Consider the following 18,842-nt stretch of genomic DNA (forward strand, 5'->3'; position numbering starts at 1 on the left):
AAAAACTCACAGGTCCATCAAAGCTAGAATTCTTGAGTTAGCTGCTTTACAAGGTTTTCGGATTTTGCAGCCTGTTGACCTCAAATGACCTTTGATTTCTAAACAAAACTTGCTCAAAGTATAGTACTCAGTAAGGGACATCTGCCACCCTACTATGATATTCATCATTGAGGCTGATATTCAAAAACTTTACAAGGTTTTCATGTTATGGTCAATGATGACCTCAAATGGCCTTTGACCTCGCTCAATAACAAAATCAGCCAAGAATTCACTAAGGGGAGGTTACATACTTTATCTGAACTTCCTACAACCTATGTTTGGGTGTCAAATTAAAACACACACCCACACACACACACACGCAATATGCTATCACCATAGTATAGATTCCTTTGGCAAGGAATCATAAACATCACCACATATCTTAGAGGGCCTAAAACATTTGCTGAGAACAAACTGCATGCTAATTGAATGTTTTATTATTTGATGAGGTGGTCTGGTAAAACTGCTACTGCAACAACCAGCTCCTACAGTATTTGTTCTCTCCCAGGACTGATGCCAAACATTACATAATTAATTACAAGTGATTTTATGAAATTAAGTGACACTTCCCCCGATAAGGAAAGGAATATGATAAAAGTATGAACCGTCACACTGCAGTTGTATTACAACTTCCAGATTCCCTTCAAATCTTTTTTTATTATGTTCTGCTTTAAGAGCTCATCTCTCATTTGACATTAACAAACACCTTTCTCAACAGCAGAAGGTCGTTGGCAACCAGGAAATTCATAATTGAAAATATAGTTCTGTTATAATCACAAACACTTTTTACAGCCAACCCAACAGAAAGTCCTTCTCTGGAAGCATCTGTCAAATCCTGGTATGTATGAGTTATAATTTTATATATTTTTAATGAGTCTAATAATTACTAATAAATTTATTCAATTACAAAAAATGAACCACTCTTGTAGTCCCAAAAATTTTCCATGCAATTTTTGTAATTTGAAAATTTTGGGGTGTAAACTTTCATAATCATTTCAATATTCATCCCAACAAAAGCAAAAATTAAACTGTCAACATTTTCATAGTGTACATCCTCTTATCCTGTGCACAGTGAGGCATTTCACCCGATCAAATTCTAGTCCATGGGTCTATAATAAAGTTACAGAGACATTTTTAATTTAAAAGAAAAAGTATATACTGTATATCTGACATTTAGTGCATTCGTCCCAATTAAACTCTTAGTAAACTAATTTGAAGCATAGTTACTCTTACCGCTGGGCTATCGTGGAAGCTTAGTACGGCTCGTTCTTGACCGGAGATTATGAAATATCGTCTGCCGAATCGCCCGCTGTTTTCCTTCTCCTCGTAATTCAGAAAGCCGCAGACCTGCCCCCATCTGTCCTGAAAAGGCATCCTGACCAAGGTTGCTTGAAACTGTCTGGACCCTCCTCCTTCAGTCTAACGACTAATTTGTTTTCTTGATCCAGACCCTCTCAAATTCTGTGCGGAGAAGAAGAAAAAAATTGATAGAAAATGATACAGTATGTGCAAAAGGAAATATTCTTTCTATTCATTACAATTGAATATCCAAAAATATCTAGCTTTCCTCAGCTTACAGTACTTCATCTCCAAACTTGCCAACAGATAACATGAGATTTCTGGCTCCATACTGGGTTAGGTTTTTGGTGACATGAATTGACACATGCTTTAAAATGACAGAGCGTTAACTATGTGCAGGGGTCAAAGGAGGTCACTTAAAAATTTCTGTGTTTTGCAAGATTTTTCAAGACATCAGAAAATTTGTCTAATGTTTTATTGAAATATTTTTTATTGAACTTACTGATGTATTTAGCCCATGTGAGCTTTCATGCATTCTGAGTATGGATTTCTGAGCAGGGTGGGGGGAGAAGGGAGGGTGGGTGGGCAGGGAATAATATATTATTCACATTTTGTGTAGCATTTTTGGCTCTGAGCTTTTTTCTCTGAATGAATACATATAGTTTTTGTGTAGTCAACTGCCATACATCTTTAAAGCTTGTATAGCAACTTGACCATGTTGTATATATAGCATTTTGCTATGCATGCGATACTGGATTAATTATGCCCTGGTTGGGGTCTGGCTGGGGCCCTGGTTGGGGCCTGGTTGGGGTTTGGCTGGGGCCCTGGTTGGGGTCTGGCTGGGGCCTGGTTGGGGTCTGATGGGTTGTGTGTCAGTCCACAAGGAAGCTTCTGAGTCATGACAGGTCCAAAAGTTTGCCAATTATTTCTGTAAAATGTTGAAATTTGCTGCTATATATTCTTCCGACCTTGACCATCTGTTTTGAACACAGTTGTAATTAAAGTTGGAGACGATCAAATTTTCTGCTCAATGCCGCTATGCAGACTAATGCACGTATGAAATTAATTCAAATGATCAACACTTACAATATACTACAGTATACTGTGTGTTTTGAAATTTAGATAGAACAGATGTTCTAAACTTTGCCCAAAGAAGCCACCCAGCAAACCCTGCAGTTACAGAACCTGTTATATGAATATGACATAACTGGCATCACTATTCAAAAACCAAATTAATGTCTATATTCATCTTTTCCCACCAAATTAACTCTATGAGCTCCATTTAATATTTCTATAATCAAAATTTTGGAATGCTGAATAATTTATTTTCTAAACTAATGGTACACAAATTTTATCAAAACTGAAAGCAGCAAAATTAAATAAAACGATTTAACACTTGTCGTCATCGAGTAGACGAAGAGCTTCGTGAATCGTAGGGTTGCTCGAGAACCAAAACATCAAAGCATTTCTGCTCTCTCTAACAGACCGTGAGCTAACAAATTGAAACCTTTATCATGATCATAGCTTGTTTACTACGACACTATAAGCAAACACTAACAAGGCTTTGTTTTATTTGTTGACTATTTACAAATTGGGTGGAAATTCCAAAGGACACAGCTCAATTGATACAGAAAGAACATTTTGACAATGTCATTATCTCAAAATAACCTTTCAAATCTCCCCAGTTAGCGTACAGTAGCGTACAGTATGAACAACATTGTTAAAACTCTACAGCAGTATTTTTCAAACATGCCATTCCCTACCATTATAAAATGATCTTTCCAAAACCTTTTAAGAAAATACTATGTTTGTGTTCAAAATGTGATTAACTTGATGATAAGCAGACAAACTTGGAACAGCTTTGTGATTTTGTCAATGTAAAATTATTAATCAGTTTATGACTGGAGAACAAAGGAAATTAATCTAACAAAGCTGACCGCACTGTACGGAAACCCTTTGCGACTCTTGGTCATCTGCTTATGTCACTTTAGCCAGGAAAAGACCACACTTTATTGAATCATACCAGAAAAGCAATATTTGAACTGCGGCTAATTACTGGTGTTGAGTACGCAGTAGTTGCAGGACTTTGACATCATGATACTGACAAGGGTCATGGCATATATTGAGAACCGACGACAAAGGTCACCTTTGGCATTGGTTTTTTGTCGAGCCTTGATGTTAAAAATCAAACAAGAGTTTGACATAACTCAGGAGCAAAATCTGCTTTTTGTGGTGGCTAGGTTGTAAGTTTGTGTGATTTTTGACAAAAGCCGCGCAATATTCTTACGGACACAATGACTGCAACTTATGACTTACGATAATCGAAGAGTTAGATGGGGAGAGAAAAACCAATGGGCTGTATCCTAATTAGCAAATTATACATCAATTAGTACAACATAACAACAAATGCTTTTGTCCCACAAAGATAAGTAAAAATGTTAATTATATGTTACATAATTTGTAACAAAAAACTACTCTGTTCTAAATTTCATGATTCCAGTCGCGATTTCCGAGGACAAAAGGAACGACTCATGTTTCCAATATGTAATATAAATATATGTCAAGTTCAAAATGACTGGTCAACAACAATACAATATTTCTGGAGACCTCCGGATCCAAAATGGATTCACAGTGGTCTTTCAAAGAAATCATAGTATCAGAGATTACCAGAAAGAATCTACTATTTCCAACATGAAATGCACATAAAGCGATAATTAATATCACAAAGATTTGACTATCTATCAGTCTTCATCAACTGTTTGAGAAGAAGCTAGCCTCACAATAAGGAGTTACACCAATCATCATAAGGAGATTACATATAGTATAAAGGAAGTTCTGCCTCTACAGAGCCAAATTCAGATCCAGGGAGTGAACAATTAATCAGTGGACATTGACCTTTGAATAAACCTACAAATAGCTGAAGTACAGGATGTTTGAATTCTCTTTTTCTTTTTTCAGTTGTAAGGAGTGAATGGTTTACAACTATGAGACCCTGTATTAACCTTCTCGTCTACTTAGATTACAATCCATTTCTATGGTGATGAACTTGACGTCCAATAAAAGAGGTGAGGCTATGCTGTAAAATGGAGGGTGAGCTTGCATCGCAGAAAGACTGCCTTTAAGATCCCATGAACCGTCACTAAATCTGACTTCTGAAATCTCATCGTCAAAGTGGAATCTACCTACTGCAACTTAAACTTGAAACACTTGATAGATAAAGATCTGTAGAAGTACTGTACATTTTAGGTTGGCACTTACATTGTGTACGTTTCTGCCAGTAACAGAATAAGGGCGTTTCTATCAAAATTTATGGCAAGCTTACAAAGTTTAAAATAGCATTTCTTACAACCTCTGCTATTTTTTGATTACAACTTAAATTTTGTGAGGCTAGCCACACATAGATGAAGACTGATAGATAGTGGAAATCTTTGTGATATTGTTGCAAATGTTCTAATTATTTCATCTTAGAAAGTCCGGTCGATTTTCTTTCAATAAATTTTGTGTTCTCTTCTATATCAAGATACATAATACATGTATATGTTAAGTGTGCGTAGTTCACACATGAGAATAATTTAGTGGTAAAATTTAGTGCAAAATTTATCTATATAGCAGTTTGGAATGCTCTGAATTTTCTTTAATAAAAAAAAGTATGTAAAAAACTGATTACGTCTTTGCAATTGGATAGCAAATAGTAAATATTGAATAGCATTTTGAGATGTAATACTGGATGCATTATTCCCTATGCAAATGTGTGTGTGTTGGTCATATGCTACAGTAGAAGCATGTATATAAATGGCTGGATTTCATTCCTAAATAAATACATCTTTGACTAGATACAATTTAGGAACTACAGCAATGTTTACTACATATACAAATATTCTACAGTACAAAATTCCATCTGGTCAAAACAGGGTGACTTGGTTAATAAATAATTTAACATTCATCCAGTATGTAGCATATATATTAATTGAACAACTTCAGCCAATAAGGTAGATACATGCTTGTCCTACTGGCAGGTTGATCTGTTGTGAATTAAGTACTGTTTAAATAGTATAGTGCAGTAATGTATGATCAAGTATGATTAGTTGGAGATATAGCATAAATTTGCCATCTAGAGCCATGCATTCTGTATCTTCTATACTGGATCTTATTACAACTTAACATATCTGACTAAGGGTATAGAAGTTACTAACTTTCTTACAGTACCAATTACGGGTACTGTATCTGAGCAATCGGGCTAAAGTTCCATGTTGCCATTAATAACTGGAGGGTCGTAACGTTGGTACTTTGCTGCAACTTTGTGGTTTAGCAAAAAAATTCAGGGGGTTGTAGTGAGTGAATTTTGTCCAGAGGCAGAGAATAAAAGTACTTTGTGAAAACAGAAGCAGCTACTTTTACTCACCCTGATAAAAAAGTCAACATCGATATCTCTTTATGCAACTATAAAAGAAAAGGCAACATAGATCAGGGAAACTGTATTTATTCAAGAAGAGAAAGGAGGACAGACTGTCACAACCCGAGGTACTGTTCTAAGTAAAGCCTTAGAAGTAGAGGCTTTAACCTACCTATTTGAAAATGGTACTAGCCTTGAAGTTAAATATATATCGTAATCTCAATGTGAGATCAGAACAATTGAAGTCCGACTGTTACTACTGACAATTTAACTTTCAGTACTAAAACTGGAGTACATAAATGTCCAAATCATGACAGAGACATTTTACACTGCCTTTGGTTACAACTTTGTAAGAATTCCGACATTTTTCAAAATGTATAATTCCATCGGGAAGCTCACGTGAGTTGTAAAAAGATTACAAGTCTTGGTGAGTCCAGACATATGGTAACCTTAATCATGATAATTCCTGAGAAGTCGATTCAAAGTTGCTACAATGTGAAAATATAAAACTTAAGCATTTCTTGATGGTATCGATTCAGTGAAGAAATGCCGTCTGCACACCACTGATATCACCACCATTACGTATTACATCTCACTTGGGCACTTTTGCCAACAATTTAGTAATGAGTGCAGAAATATTCAGCAATAATGCCATGAAATGTTATTTGTCAGCCTTAATGATATGGAATTGGACAGAAATTTGGGTGATAAGTTAGTTCAAAATTTAGTAAATCTCTCAGAGTCTTTGCACTTGTAAGCTAGGGCTACGTTCATTAGCTTTATACTTTACTTCCGGGTTTGTGTCCTTTTTAATCGTGAGGGGTAAAATAACCTAATGCAAGGTATCACATTATGCTTGGGGAATATTCACTATAAATGCAATGATATATACTTCAAATTTGCTAGTACTTAACGTACCAGTAAATTACAATAACAATACTCTACCATCTTGAGTCTTTCTGCTAAGCTAGGCCAATGAAAATAATTCTTCAGAGCAAGTTTGTAGACCTGGCTGTGTACTTAGGCTTGATTTGTTATTAAATGTAAGAGACTATCTATTACGGGACAAGCTGTCATGTCATGTTGTGACATAAATTTATTTGAAGTTACTGCATCAAGCTAAAAACAAGATCGTCTAAAAGTGTATATATGAGGCAGCCATTAACATCAAAAGCCATTATTAATGCGCCTAAATATTCTAAAAGTCAAACATTTTACAGCCAAACACAAGAAAGTTCCCACACATATCCTCCATGTCTGAAGATAATTTGAAACCTTGTGGGCAAAGTACTTTTGAAAAGTCTTACTGGAAGTCATTGCTAATGACCTTTAAGAAATGGAACCAACTACCTTGACTAACATAATAAGTTCAATACAGTACTTGTGAGGTCAAATCCCCAGGATCACTAAAATATTTGGCCTACCCTTTTTATCTATTTCAAACTTTTATGTTACCTTTACACTAGCCACTGTTGTTAAACGTAGACCTTATGTTACGCCAGATATGTAAGGGTCATCCGAGGTAAATAAATCCAGAGCTCGTCAAGGTTAGGCTGTTTGTTATCAGTGGTGACTATAATGAAACTGATAAAGTGATAAGGACTGTACACATCACTTCAGCTAGGCCTATATTGCCTAGTTTCTTCTGTCGCATACAGTGCTGTAACGTTACATTACCCAAACAACAATATCCACTCACAAAGATCTTCCAGGAATCGGTTGGTTTGCAATGAATGTTTCAGTAAATGACCTCTAGAACCTCTCTGTCAGTAACAATAATGGCTGCATGATGGTAACAAAATTTACTCAATAAGAAATGATCTCGATAGAAAGCCTTAAGTTTTCAGCAAACTTTACACATACTGGACAGCATAGGCTCATACAGATAAAAATAGACCATATAGGAAGTTGCTATACCGTGTGCTGTGTAAAGTGCAGCAGCAGCATGCATGCATCTAATGTAAAAGTACCTACGAAGCCTGTTTACGTTACTTCCGGGTTCGCGTGTTTTTCAAAAGTGTGGGGGCGGAATGAACACAAGCCGTCAGTTTATGCTTGGACAATTCCTATCGCTTTTAAGTTCGTTTCCGCATCTGTAATTCTGTTTTCTGTGGTATTAAGCAGTATATCAGAAACATTTCCAAGGGGTTTTCAATTACAATGCCGTAAAAAAGAAATGAAGACAAAACGTGCTGTCACACCCAGCCGATCACAGAATGGAAAGGAAAGTTGGAATGTTGTTCGATATGTGTGCCATAATAAGACCTACAGAGAATTCGACATCAACATATTATTGTGACTTGCTACATCAGTCAGACAGGCAGAGTAAGGGGTGGGGGTCAGGGAAATGAGGACACGGTGGGAAAGGAGGGGTAACGTAATGGGGCTGGTAAGCTGATATGTAATGGGAAGGGCATGAGTGTCATACTGGGATGGGGAAGGCGAGTGTGAGATATCGCGTATAGCTCACATTTATCTGAAAATAGACGAACGTATAATCTTCTTCTAATGGACAGTATTTTCTTCAACCAGCTGTATTGGGGTAAGCTTGACCCTTCCCCCTTTGGTAACGTCTGAAAATAAAGAAGTTAACATTGTTAACTTGTTTTACTGATTGTTCACTTGGTTATAGGCGTGTTACTTAGGGACAGGAGTTATGGAACGGGGCACACACGTGCCCGTGCCCCCAGTTTTGTACACACAAAACGAAAACAAACTTCAAAAGTGCCTCTCTTCATAATATGAAAGAACATTTTTGTTAAAAAGCAGCTATTATCCATTATTATAAAAAAAATTGAACTTTGTGTTTTTTTTAAAATAATTTAGAACTTAGTTACAAAAATTGTAACTAAAAAGTGCCCTGTTATTGAAAGAAACTAAGAAAAGGTGTCACCAAAAAAAAAAAAAAAACTTTTGCTGACAAAAAGATGCAAACACGGAAATGCACGGAATTCGTCAAGACGTAACCGTTAGCGTAACTTTGACCACCCCAACAAAACTAGGCAAATTTGTAGTGATGTCGTGTTATACTATATGTAACACAGTCAGTCACAGTAAATCTCGTCTGTCTCTTCATGATCACCGTTGAATCGAATAAAGTTCATTCCCATTATTTGGGGACTGAAGAATTTTGGAAGTTTTTCACTAGGGTTAAGTTCATCAGCAGGCAGCGTTATGAGTCATATATACTCGTCAAAAGTCTTCAAACGGAAAGCAAAAGCTGTTATGCGTTAACTATTGAAACTCAAACGCTGCGGCTCCGTTATATCTATGATCGTTCTGAAGTCCGCCAATTTCGCGCGTCATTGCACTAAACGGGAAGAACATCGAAATATGTAATTTGTATTCAGGATTGTGGTATCATTGGCCTTACGGTACCGATGGTGTGCTCGAGTACTTATAATCTCGAGTAACTGAACCATGCGTAACGATCTTTTTTACAAAACTGGATGCTGTATCCATTATTTGTGTTTGCAAATAGCAATCGGCACATACGTGTTAAATATATTTATTGGAGGATCGAGAAATTATAGTTTCATCCTAAAGGACACCCCCCCCCCATCCTCCCTATGTCTGACGAAAGAGGGAATGAGGTCAGGGAACCCACAACAATTTGGGGCGGGGATTATCAAAAAGGGGGACTATTGACATAATTTCCCCGAAGCCCGTTGTGGCCTCCCTCCCTCACCCCCCCCCCTCACCCCTCACATACTCAAATTGCAGCACTTTTACCCTTGCCCGTGTTAGCAAACATATGAACAACATTAGCATAGTAATTTCAAGGTAATCAGTAATGGTCCCCACATTTTAAGCACGTACGAGCTTTGCAAAAGTACTTGAGGTTCTGATTCTTCTCATTGTCCCCATATATTCAGGCTTGTTTCAAAAAACAATTAAATGTCACGTTGTTTATCTACATTAGGGGCATCAAAATGCTTGTTGATATGTGATCATGGCTGACCATTATCTGGATATCTAGCATATTTGTGCCCAATACATGATGACCTTAAACACGATCACCAATTAAGGCGGTTGTGTATTAGGTACCGTACCACAATTAGTCTTGGTCAAGACGTTCGTTCTATATATAAATATCAGGAACACTACTGAGGGCGCCCTTCCACAAATCTGTCTGTCAGGGGAATTAGCTTTTGACAGATTTGCAAAAGAAGATGCGAGGGCGCACTTATATTAATTGTAACAGGCAAAGTAACAGCAGAATGCCAGGGTCTTGAACAAAACTATACCACAATTAGAGTAGTGTACAGCCGCTAGAACGGTTAACCATTGTCGAAAAAACGTTAAAATGATCAAATGTAATGCTTGATTTAGTATATAATCAGTCACGATCACTGCTCTGTCTGCCTTTATGGGAGAGAGCATAAATTTTAGGTACAGATGGTGTGAAAATAAGGAAAAGTGAAGGACATATAAACCAGTTTATGAATTCTTTCGTTAATTTTGAAATTATTCCGAGCGAGTAGATGAAAGGGTTGGGGTTCAGTACGTTAAACTTGCTCCCCTTCTAGCTCAAAATCTATATAAACGGTCACGATATGGACACTGGCAAGTGCCATAACAGGCAAGTTGAAAACTTTTATATATGCTTTGGTGGGCCTTAAAATTGACTGGTTTAGTGTTTAAGTCAATGGAACAAATTAATTGAAGGTACGACACCATTAATGTACTGACCCAACTGGCAAAGAGTAGCATATCGCCATAAATCAGTGGCGCTATTTCAGGACGTTGCAAAAATGGAAAGTTACTGAAAATACCATGTAGAGCAGTTCTTCCCAAACTCAAGTTAAGGTATACAATAATACAACGACGTATTTCTAGACTTGAAGGATGGGACATCCAGTAGACACAATGGATTTGTGACGTAACAATAGCTCCGTCAGCACGGCCCTTATATACAGTATATATGTGTACGTAATAATGCATGATGACCCGCGCCTAGAAATCTTCAACACAATATATCCTATATACACGAGGTAACTATTACAGCTATGGCGTCAATCCCGACACAAGTCCTTTACATCTATATAACTCTCGCCTAGAAATCGTAGACACTATGGATATGTGACTCAACTATTGTGCTAAATTATGGGGCAATACCTTCAAGTCTAATCGTTCTCCGTTATATTACAGCAGAAGAAGGTCATACGCATAATATGTATAATGCAGACTTTTCATCTCATATACGTCTGAATTTGTTATGTTCAATAACGTTAACGTTATCTCAAATTATTGAGTTTATAGCACATGTGTAGTTATGAGCCACATGTCCTTGCCACCTTCCTTGCAAAATTATTTCTCTTTAGCATCAAATGACAGATGTTATACACAACAAAGATATCATTATATAATTTTAAGCAAAAGTACATAAAAACAAGGACAACAACTTTGTTTTTCTACTTCTGGAGTTAAACTTTGGAATTCACTTGATGAAAAAAAAAAAAGGTAACTCAAGTTTATTTTTATTTTTATGAAGTACAAAAAAAAGCTATTTGCATCTCAGATGGGTTCCAATTAAGATTCAGGCATTAAGTAACTGCTAGTGAAGCGTATGTGGTTTAAGTCCTATTAATGTGTCTTCTTTCTATTCCCATTGATCTCATTGTGTTGTCTGCCAGTGTACAATTTCTTTTTGTGTATATAGTCACATCCTGAGAGTTATTGAGAGGGCGTAGGGGGAAAAGATTTCATAAATATTGCACCACTGTTTTCTCCTGTTACATGCAATAAAGGTATTCAATAAGATATAACAATATCAATTAGTAAACATGTAAATATCGTTTGTACATATACATACTGGTCTTTGTAATAATTCTGTACTAGAAAAGATGTTACTTGCTGGAAATCAAAACATGAATGAGTCAAAAATGAATCGGAACTGCATTATTAGTAACTTGCGCCAAGATATCTTATATATCTTCAAACACAATGGATGCGAAACGTACAAAACAATACACATGCGACATAGCAACATCTCTGGCTTTATCTGCACGTATTTACGGTCACACGCGCTACAAAGATCGAAACAATTGATATATGACGTAATAAAAGTTTTTTAATTCGGACCGATAGCTAATATACAATATCTATACATAATAAATTAATGGATACCATCGCCCATAGAACTTGATCTAGATCTACACGGTCTGTTTTGTCACTTTACTATAATGATGGCGCACTTCATTGTTATTCGAACAGCCAACCCCGAGGTGTAAATAAAGTACTGGTTGATATTCGAGATAGTGAGTATACACACACACAACAGCCATCCACGGTCTTAAAGGGTGTGAAGACTCGCGCACAAAGAAACTTCTCATGCCGGTAATCTGACCTAGTTTCGAATGAGGTGTAACGGAAGTGTTAGACACCACCATCAATCCCAGAAAATACACACACAGCTTGCTACCGTCGGCAAATAGACACTACTGTACAGTCAATACATGCAGCTACGGTCAATACCCACAACACAGTGTACACAGCAGCCTGGACATCTCAGGTCTAGATAAAAGATAACAAGGTATCACGTTTCAGTACTGTCTGCATTTTGCAGCGACAAGAAGAAAACGTCATTTGCAAGCAACGGAAAGTTAACTTTTTCAGAGCGCCGCACGCGGTTTGGGGCGAGTCTTCAATGCTATCGACACATTGGAGGTGCGACTGTAACACGACTTTAACGTCTAACCATTAGGTGGAAGACATTATCCGCATGTTATATTAGTCAGTCGGCCTATAGAAATCTTCAACACAATGGTTGTTTGACGTACCAAGAGCTCTGGCGTCTAGCCAGCCAATAATATACATTATCTGTACGCAATGATGATCAACTGCGGCTCAGTATAAATTATCCATACAATAAATATACGAAGCTACAACAGCTGTGGTATCTAGCCCACTCCTAATAAATAATATCTGAACATAATAATGGTCACACGCGCCCACCGTAAACCTTGAAACAATAATTGATATGCGACGTAACAATGGCTTTTTTCTTGTAGCCTGTAGATAGTAGGCAATATCCAGGCCTACATGCAATAATGGTCACTCGTCCATACAAATCCTGCAGACGATAGAGATGCGACTTTAACACGGCTTTTACGTCTAACCCTGATAGACTTTACAATGACTTTTGGGTGTAACCAAGCTTAGCTATAATACCTAAACTTCTCCGAGGCTTAAGGCTAAAGGTCCCAAACGCACCATAGCAAGCTCAATGCATGCTCCAAGACAAATTCAAATTCAACTTCAAATTATAAAATATATCTTCGGTTTCTGCCTCCTACCTCGAATTAATTCTACCAGATATGAACATATAGTCTTTTCTTCTCATAAAATCTAACTTTACTCATTATCGTTACCGGGATATTTCCAAGTAGGTTATGCGGAAGCTACTCACAGTTTTCGCAATTTTTGGCTTTGGTGGATAATCGCCAAAGCGTGTAGCCCACTGAGAGACCTTCCTGGAACGCCAACTGGAAATGACTGTTGTACTTCTGTTTGCCCGTAACACCCACTTTTTCATTATTGTTTTTATAGAAATGTCTGATAAAACAGTGCCACGTGATCAGACAGTCATCATACATGACCGTAATACTCCATGTGAATTTCCCCTATACATCCAGGCCGCCCGAGTCTATGTATTAAACGTATCAACGTTCTAACATGTCAGTTCCCAATGCAAGACTAAAAGTTTGAAGATATATAACTACCATGATCTTGAAGGGACAGGCGAGTTGTAGACATATACTGTGTTAATATAACATGACAGCACGTCAAAAGTACGATATTTGACGGTTGTCAAGTAACTACGTGCAACGCAGCAACTGGACAATTTGGTCAAGAAATACAAGTCAGTAGCGTAACTTGTCAACTTGACAAGTATATGATATCTCTGACGTGTTGCCAAGTATAAAGTACAGCGCAACAACTCGACAAAGTGACCCTTATCGTTAGCGTAAATCGTTATAACACGACAAAAATATACAAATTTGTAGCGATGTCAGGATATACTAACAGGCTATAAGTCTATAACTCGCATGTCCCAAGTTCAGAACCAAGCGCCGTATACAACTCTGTCAACCGCCAAGCGGATATGCTAACTGCTTGGTTTTATCACCTGTGCTGTCTATAAAAAGATACAGAATTAAAACAAAAAACCCATATGAAGTCTTGAAGGTTAATGTTTATTCAAAATATGTACACATTACTCGGAATGGTATTTCAATTGATCAGAGTAACTTATATCCTCTAAAAAGACGACTTTAGGGCATAATTGCATAGTCTTGATATGTTATACCAACAAAAAATACAAATTTCATTGCTACACTGTTACAAAAAAGGACAACATTAAAGGTGACATTTTGACGTAATGTTACTGTGGCACGCCGTTTGTACAATAAAACAGTGTTTAATGACTAAAATAATAGGAAAACGTGACATAGCATATATACATTCATCGTTAATTACGTTCACTACCTGTTTTGTAAAATAACAGGACGGTATGAACGTAAACGTATCACAATATCGTAAATTAAAATTCACACCGTTGGTCGTAGAATAACAGAGAATGCACTACTATACTTATTGCATAACGATAATTAAGAATAAACTGTCTTTATCGGTGGGTATGATTACTTGATACCCATTTTTTTTTAACTATGTGTGAGTGCTCAATTACATATTTATTACCGTTTTTGGTTGTTAGAATATTGCATTTGTTATGAAAGCATGAGTTTATTGCTTGAGTACTGTTGTTGTTTGTTCTCAAAAGAAAATGACAGCGTTCATTATAATCTTAAATACACAATTAGTCGGTATATATAATTGACTTAGCTCTTAATCAGTTATTTAATAATATAATTCTAACTTTAAAAGCTGTAAATAATCTAACAAATGATTGCATAGTTGAACAATTGCGGTAACTATTACATTTGAACGAAATAAGTACCCGATTTACCAATGAATTGAGATGGATGAGTAGGATTTGACGAAAAAGTAACGTTTCTTTAACGGAATGATAACGACGTGACATTTCACGGTTTGAATGTACCCGTTCAAAAACTTCGCACTCTTGTTTTTAAAGAACAGCTGTAATTTACATCTTAGGACAGGCGTCCTGGCCCGTATAAAAATAGTTCTCAACAGTTTAGTACTATTTCTACTGCTGTTTTGGTTCTCAAAAGTTTTCAAGATGAAATATGCTAAACCTCTGGAAGATCTCGGTACATTTATCGATAGAGTTTTCTGAGCTCGCCGACGTCTATAATACAAGCTATTTCATATTTACATTCTGAACATCGAGTCTCACGGGCTGGTGGGTCGTGGATCTTAATATCGATTCTAAGGGTCTGTATCGGGTTCTGGTGGGTCGTGGCTCTGAGCGTCGGTATAGAGAGGCTGCATGGGTGTCAAGTGAGTCGTGTCTCTTAACATCGATTCTGAGGGGCTGCATAGAGGTCTAGTGGGTCGTGGCTCTGAGCGTCGATTCTGAGGGTCTGTATCGGGTTCTGGTGGGTCGTGGCCCTGAGCATCGATTCTGAGGGGCTGTATAGGGGTAGGGGTCTGGTGGGTTGTGGCTCTGAGCATCGATTCTGAGGGGCTGCATGGGGGTCTGGTGGGTCGTGGCTCTGAACATCGATTCTGAGGGGCTGTATCCCCGGGGGCCTGGTGAGTCGTGGCTCTGAGCATCGATTCTGAGGGGCTGCATGGAGGTCAAAGAAGAAAGAAGAAGAGAAAAGTAAAACGATTGTCAAAATCTTATATAACAGGGTTGACAAAACGCGGTATTTAACTTACTTACAATTTTATAACAATATTCGTTCACAAACATGGTCACAAGTCATTTTTTAATAACTTGCAAGAGTTAAAAAAATTATTAATTTCTTTCTTTTAAATATTATTATTTACCAGATTTATATAGCGATGTTTTCATGCTTAATCATGTTCAAGAGCGCTTTAAAATGACAACAAAATGACAAAACCCTTAAAATATGATTATGAAAAATTCAATGGACGCAGCTTCAATATTAATATGAATATATATATATATATATATATATATATATATAATAAGGAATAATTTTGCTGCAAAAATGTGTTATTGTTTAACTTATTTACAATATTATAACAATATTCATTCACATGATCACAAGTCATATTATAATAACTTGCAAGAGTTAACAAAATTATAAAATTTCTTATTTTTAAATATTCCACATTTTGCTGCAAAATGTCAACTAATTATTTATCAGATTTCAATGTATCAAAATTTAACGGCAACTGGTGGCATTTTTTCACATAGAAGTACATGAAATAACTTATTCACTCAAGTTGGACATTTCCGTAACGTTTCGGTATAGGCTATATAAATAACTGAAGGTCATAATGGCGAAATTGCGCAATGCCAGGAATTTCCCCTTTAAAACCAATGACATACGTTATTATTAGACTTCATTGTTTTTATGCTTAGTATTTTCACAAACTTAAAATAATGGCGACACTTCACGATTCCCAGATGCATGCAGGACAAACGAATTGCTTGCCGGAAACTGTTCACAAATCTGTGGTTAGCTTGCCCGTGATCATATTGTAGTGGATTGCATCACAATAGTGAGGGTTATGTAAATTTCATGTGATGCATCCAGGATTTGGAATTCCTCCCAATTTTGACTTTTAATCTCAGAAATCAGCAATGCGGCTACCAAAACCCGACACGGACACGGGTGCGGTGTACCTCCATTCAAACTTTGATCCCCCTCCCTCACCTTCGAAATCCTGTGTACGCCATTGCAATATATTAATGTTATGAAACTGAGATGCATCCCAATTTTGGAGTGGGAAATTGTAACTAAAGATTTTGGTGACAAACAGAAAAGAAATTCGTAAGTGTTTCTTTATGGCATGACAACCTGTTCGCTTCGAGTTCACCTCTCCCTGTGTCAAACGTATCAACTTTAAATATTCAACATATCTCGAGCACTGCACTTAGGAATTGAATGTATATATCACCAGGCGTTCCTCTTCCACTTCCACAGCCATACAAACCGTCTCTGAAATATCCTATTAAAAGCTTCTTATTATTGTCCCACAAAACTCGACAAAATAATAATAATCATTATTATTATTATTGTCCCTCATATCATCACCAACTTCATCAAATATTCAATACTCAGGTATGTCAAGAGCCTATACAGTTCGATCCACGAGAGAATTATTTATGCCAACGAGCCGCCCATTTGGAAGTCGGAAACTCAGAACCATCAAATACAACACATGTCCAATTGTCATCGCAACAAATAGCGGTGTCGTGATATATCCCCCAGCCCACAAATTTCTGATTTACCTTAGTTTGGTTTCCTTCCGTTTTATAGCTCCACCCCTCGACTTCTTGAATAGATTCCTCTTTGGAGATTCTGTGATATTTTCCTCCGAATCGGAAGATGACCATTTTCTATTTGACTCTGACCCATCAAAATTTCCATCCGAACTAGAATTGTTATCATCTGAGCGTAGTGACTGGGCACTATCTATAACAGAATGAAGTAAGCCTAATGATAACATAACACCAAATTCAGTTTGATATGTTATAGATGGGTATTAAATCGTAAATGGATCTTGCGGAGAATTTGTACCCAAATCCGTTGGCCGCAACACTTATATCTACAAGTAGGATGTTTTTTTTTTTAAGGAAAAGTCGCCCAGGAAAGAACATGGGCACGAAAACCAAACTACCAAACGACTGATCCGCTCTCAACCCCAGTCCCCTTGCATCGGGACTGTGACTGTGTGATCATCGCCAGGTGTGCATCACCATTCCCCTCGAAAGGGAACAAGTAGGATGTATCTATGATTATTATGTTATTATGTATTATTATACTATGGTCGAATCCACAAGACCAGCAAGTCATGCATGCATGCATGCACATAGTCAATATGTAATATTGAAATAGCATTTCACAAGTATGAGTCTATATATACCCCACCATAATGTGAATAAAAACTTGCATCCAGATTCAGAAAGAAGAAATTTAGATTTTCATTTGATAGAAAACACGGAAACAAATTGTCAGAATGCATGAAATTACACCTGTTTTCTGCATGTTCACTTTCGGTACAAAAACATGTCTGCTGCAAAAGATGTTACCTCGAAACTAATACATAGGAATTGTATGCAAATTTCAGCAGGATGCTTAAAATGTGTTGATTATTCATGAGCCATGAATAAATTTTCCTCGGAGCCATCCTTTCACCAAAAAGATTAATCTTCAGTTTGTATTACAATGTGTAGGACTTTCTCGCCAAAGCAAATATAATCTTTCTCTCAGATCACTTGGGCAAAGTTGGTTTTTACCTTACAACAACGAGGGACATGTTGCTATTCACACTATATATTACAGACAGACAATGTGTGTTACTCCTACCGCCGCCACCTCTCCACACCACCCCCCCCCCACCCAACACCACACCACACCGATAGCCACAAAAGTTTTAATATGAAATTCGAGAGGATATAAGTAAGACCCAACTTGACCGCTGTCTCTCTTATACCTGGTGATATTCCAGTATCTGAAGACGAGGAGGCGAGGAAGGTCGTCTTGCTATAATCCTACAAAAGAATAATAAAATCATGACGTCATAATGGGTCATATTACTATTGTTTCGGTTTGCAGTAGAAATAATCTTGTAATTTGGGAAGGACTTACCCCTTGACACCGACAATGTAGTATTTGTCATGTTGCGATTTGATTAAGACATAAATCAGTTACGTATACGGTCATAAAGTATATTGGATTCTAGATACTCAGGTTCATTTGCATAATGGTTATGCATACTATGGTAATGAATGGGCTATTGTTGTTCTATTTATAAGTAGCAGTTTTAATCATGCAGCATGGTTTCTATTCCTTTTCGCCTTATGCTATCTTCAATGGCTACCCTGGACATATGCTAGAAAATCAAGTAGTTTTGATTATGCGGTTTGACAATGTGACACCTTTATTGACTTGTTTGTAGGCGTAACCCAGTCGCGTAACTACAGAGATTTCCAGGAAATATTGAAAGGGGGAGGTGGGTGCGGGGGGGGGGGGAATAAGTATAC

General features: G+C 37.1%; 2 protein-coding genes across 10 annotated transcripts in view; both read right to left on the reverse strand.

Moving 5' to 3' along the window:
* Positions 1-7,745, reverse strand: part of LOC139968019 (pleckstrin homology domain-containing family A member 1-like) — a 50,553-nt gene extending 42,808 nt beyond the window's left edge. For 3 of the 8 annotated variants that reach the window (XM_071972302.1, XM_071972301.1, XM_071972299.1), the window contains exons 1-2: positions 7,431-7,737; positions 1,273-1,500 (exon numbers count right to left, since the gene is read on the reverse strand). In XM_071972302.1, the coding sequence (XP_071828403.1) occupies positions 1,273-1,413 (141 nt within the window). In that variant the 5' untranslated portion in view covers positions 1,414-1,500; positions 7,431-7,737. Of the gene's footprint in view, positions 1-1,272; positions 1,501-5,740; positions 5,779-7,186; positions 7,378-7,408 lie in introns of those variants that run through there. The other 5 variants (XM_071972295.1, XM_071972300.1, XM_071972297.1 and 2 more) reach the window with 5 other exon arrangements.
* Positions 7,746-13,908: 6,163 nt separating this feature from the next.
* LOC139968028 (uncharacterized) overlaps positions 13,909-18,842 on the reverse strand; it is a 15,950-nt gene continuing 11,016 nt past the window's right edge. For both annotated transcript variants that reach the window (XM_071972316.1, XM_071972317.1), the window contains 3 exons: positions 18,293-18,350; positions 17,088-17,271; positions 13,909-15,446 (listed from right to left, as the gene is read on the reverse strand). In XM_071972316.1, the coding sequence (XP_071828417.1) occupies positions 15,086-15,446; positions 17,088-17,271; positions 18,293-18,350 (603 nt within the window). In that variant the 3' untranslated portion in view covers positions 13,909-15,085. The remainder of the gene's footprint in view (positions 15,447-17,087; positions 17,272-18,292; positions 18,351-18,842) is intronic.

This window comes from Apostichopus japonicus, chromosome 5 (genome assembly GCF_037975245.1).
Source record: "Apostichopus japonicus isolate 1M-3 chromosome 5, ASM3797524v1, whole genome shotgun sequence".
In the NCBI taxonomy this organism is placed as follows: Eukaryota; Metazoa; Echinodermata; class Holothuroidea; order Aspidochirotida; family Stichopodidae; genus Apostichopus; species Apostichopus japonicus.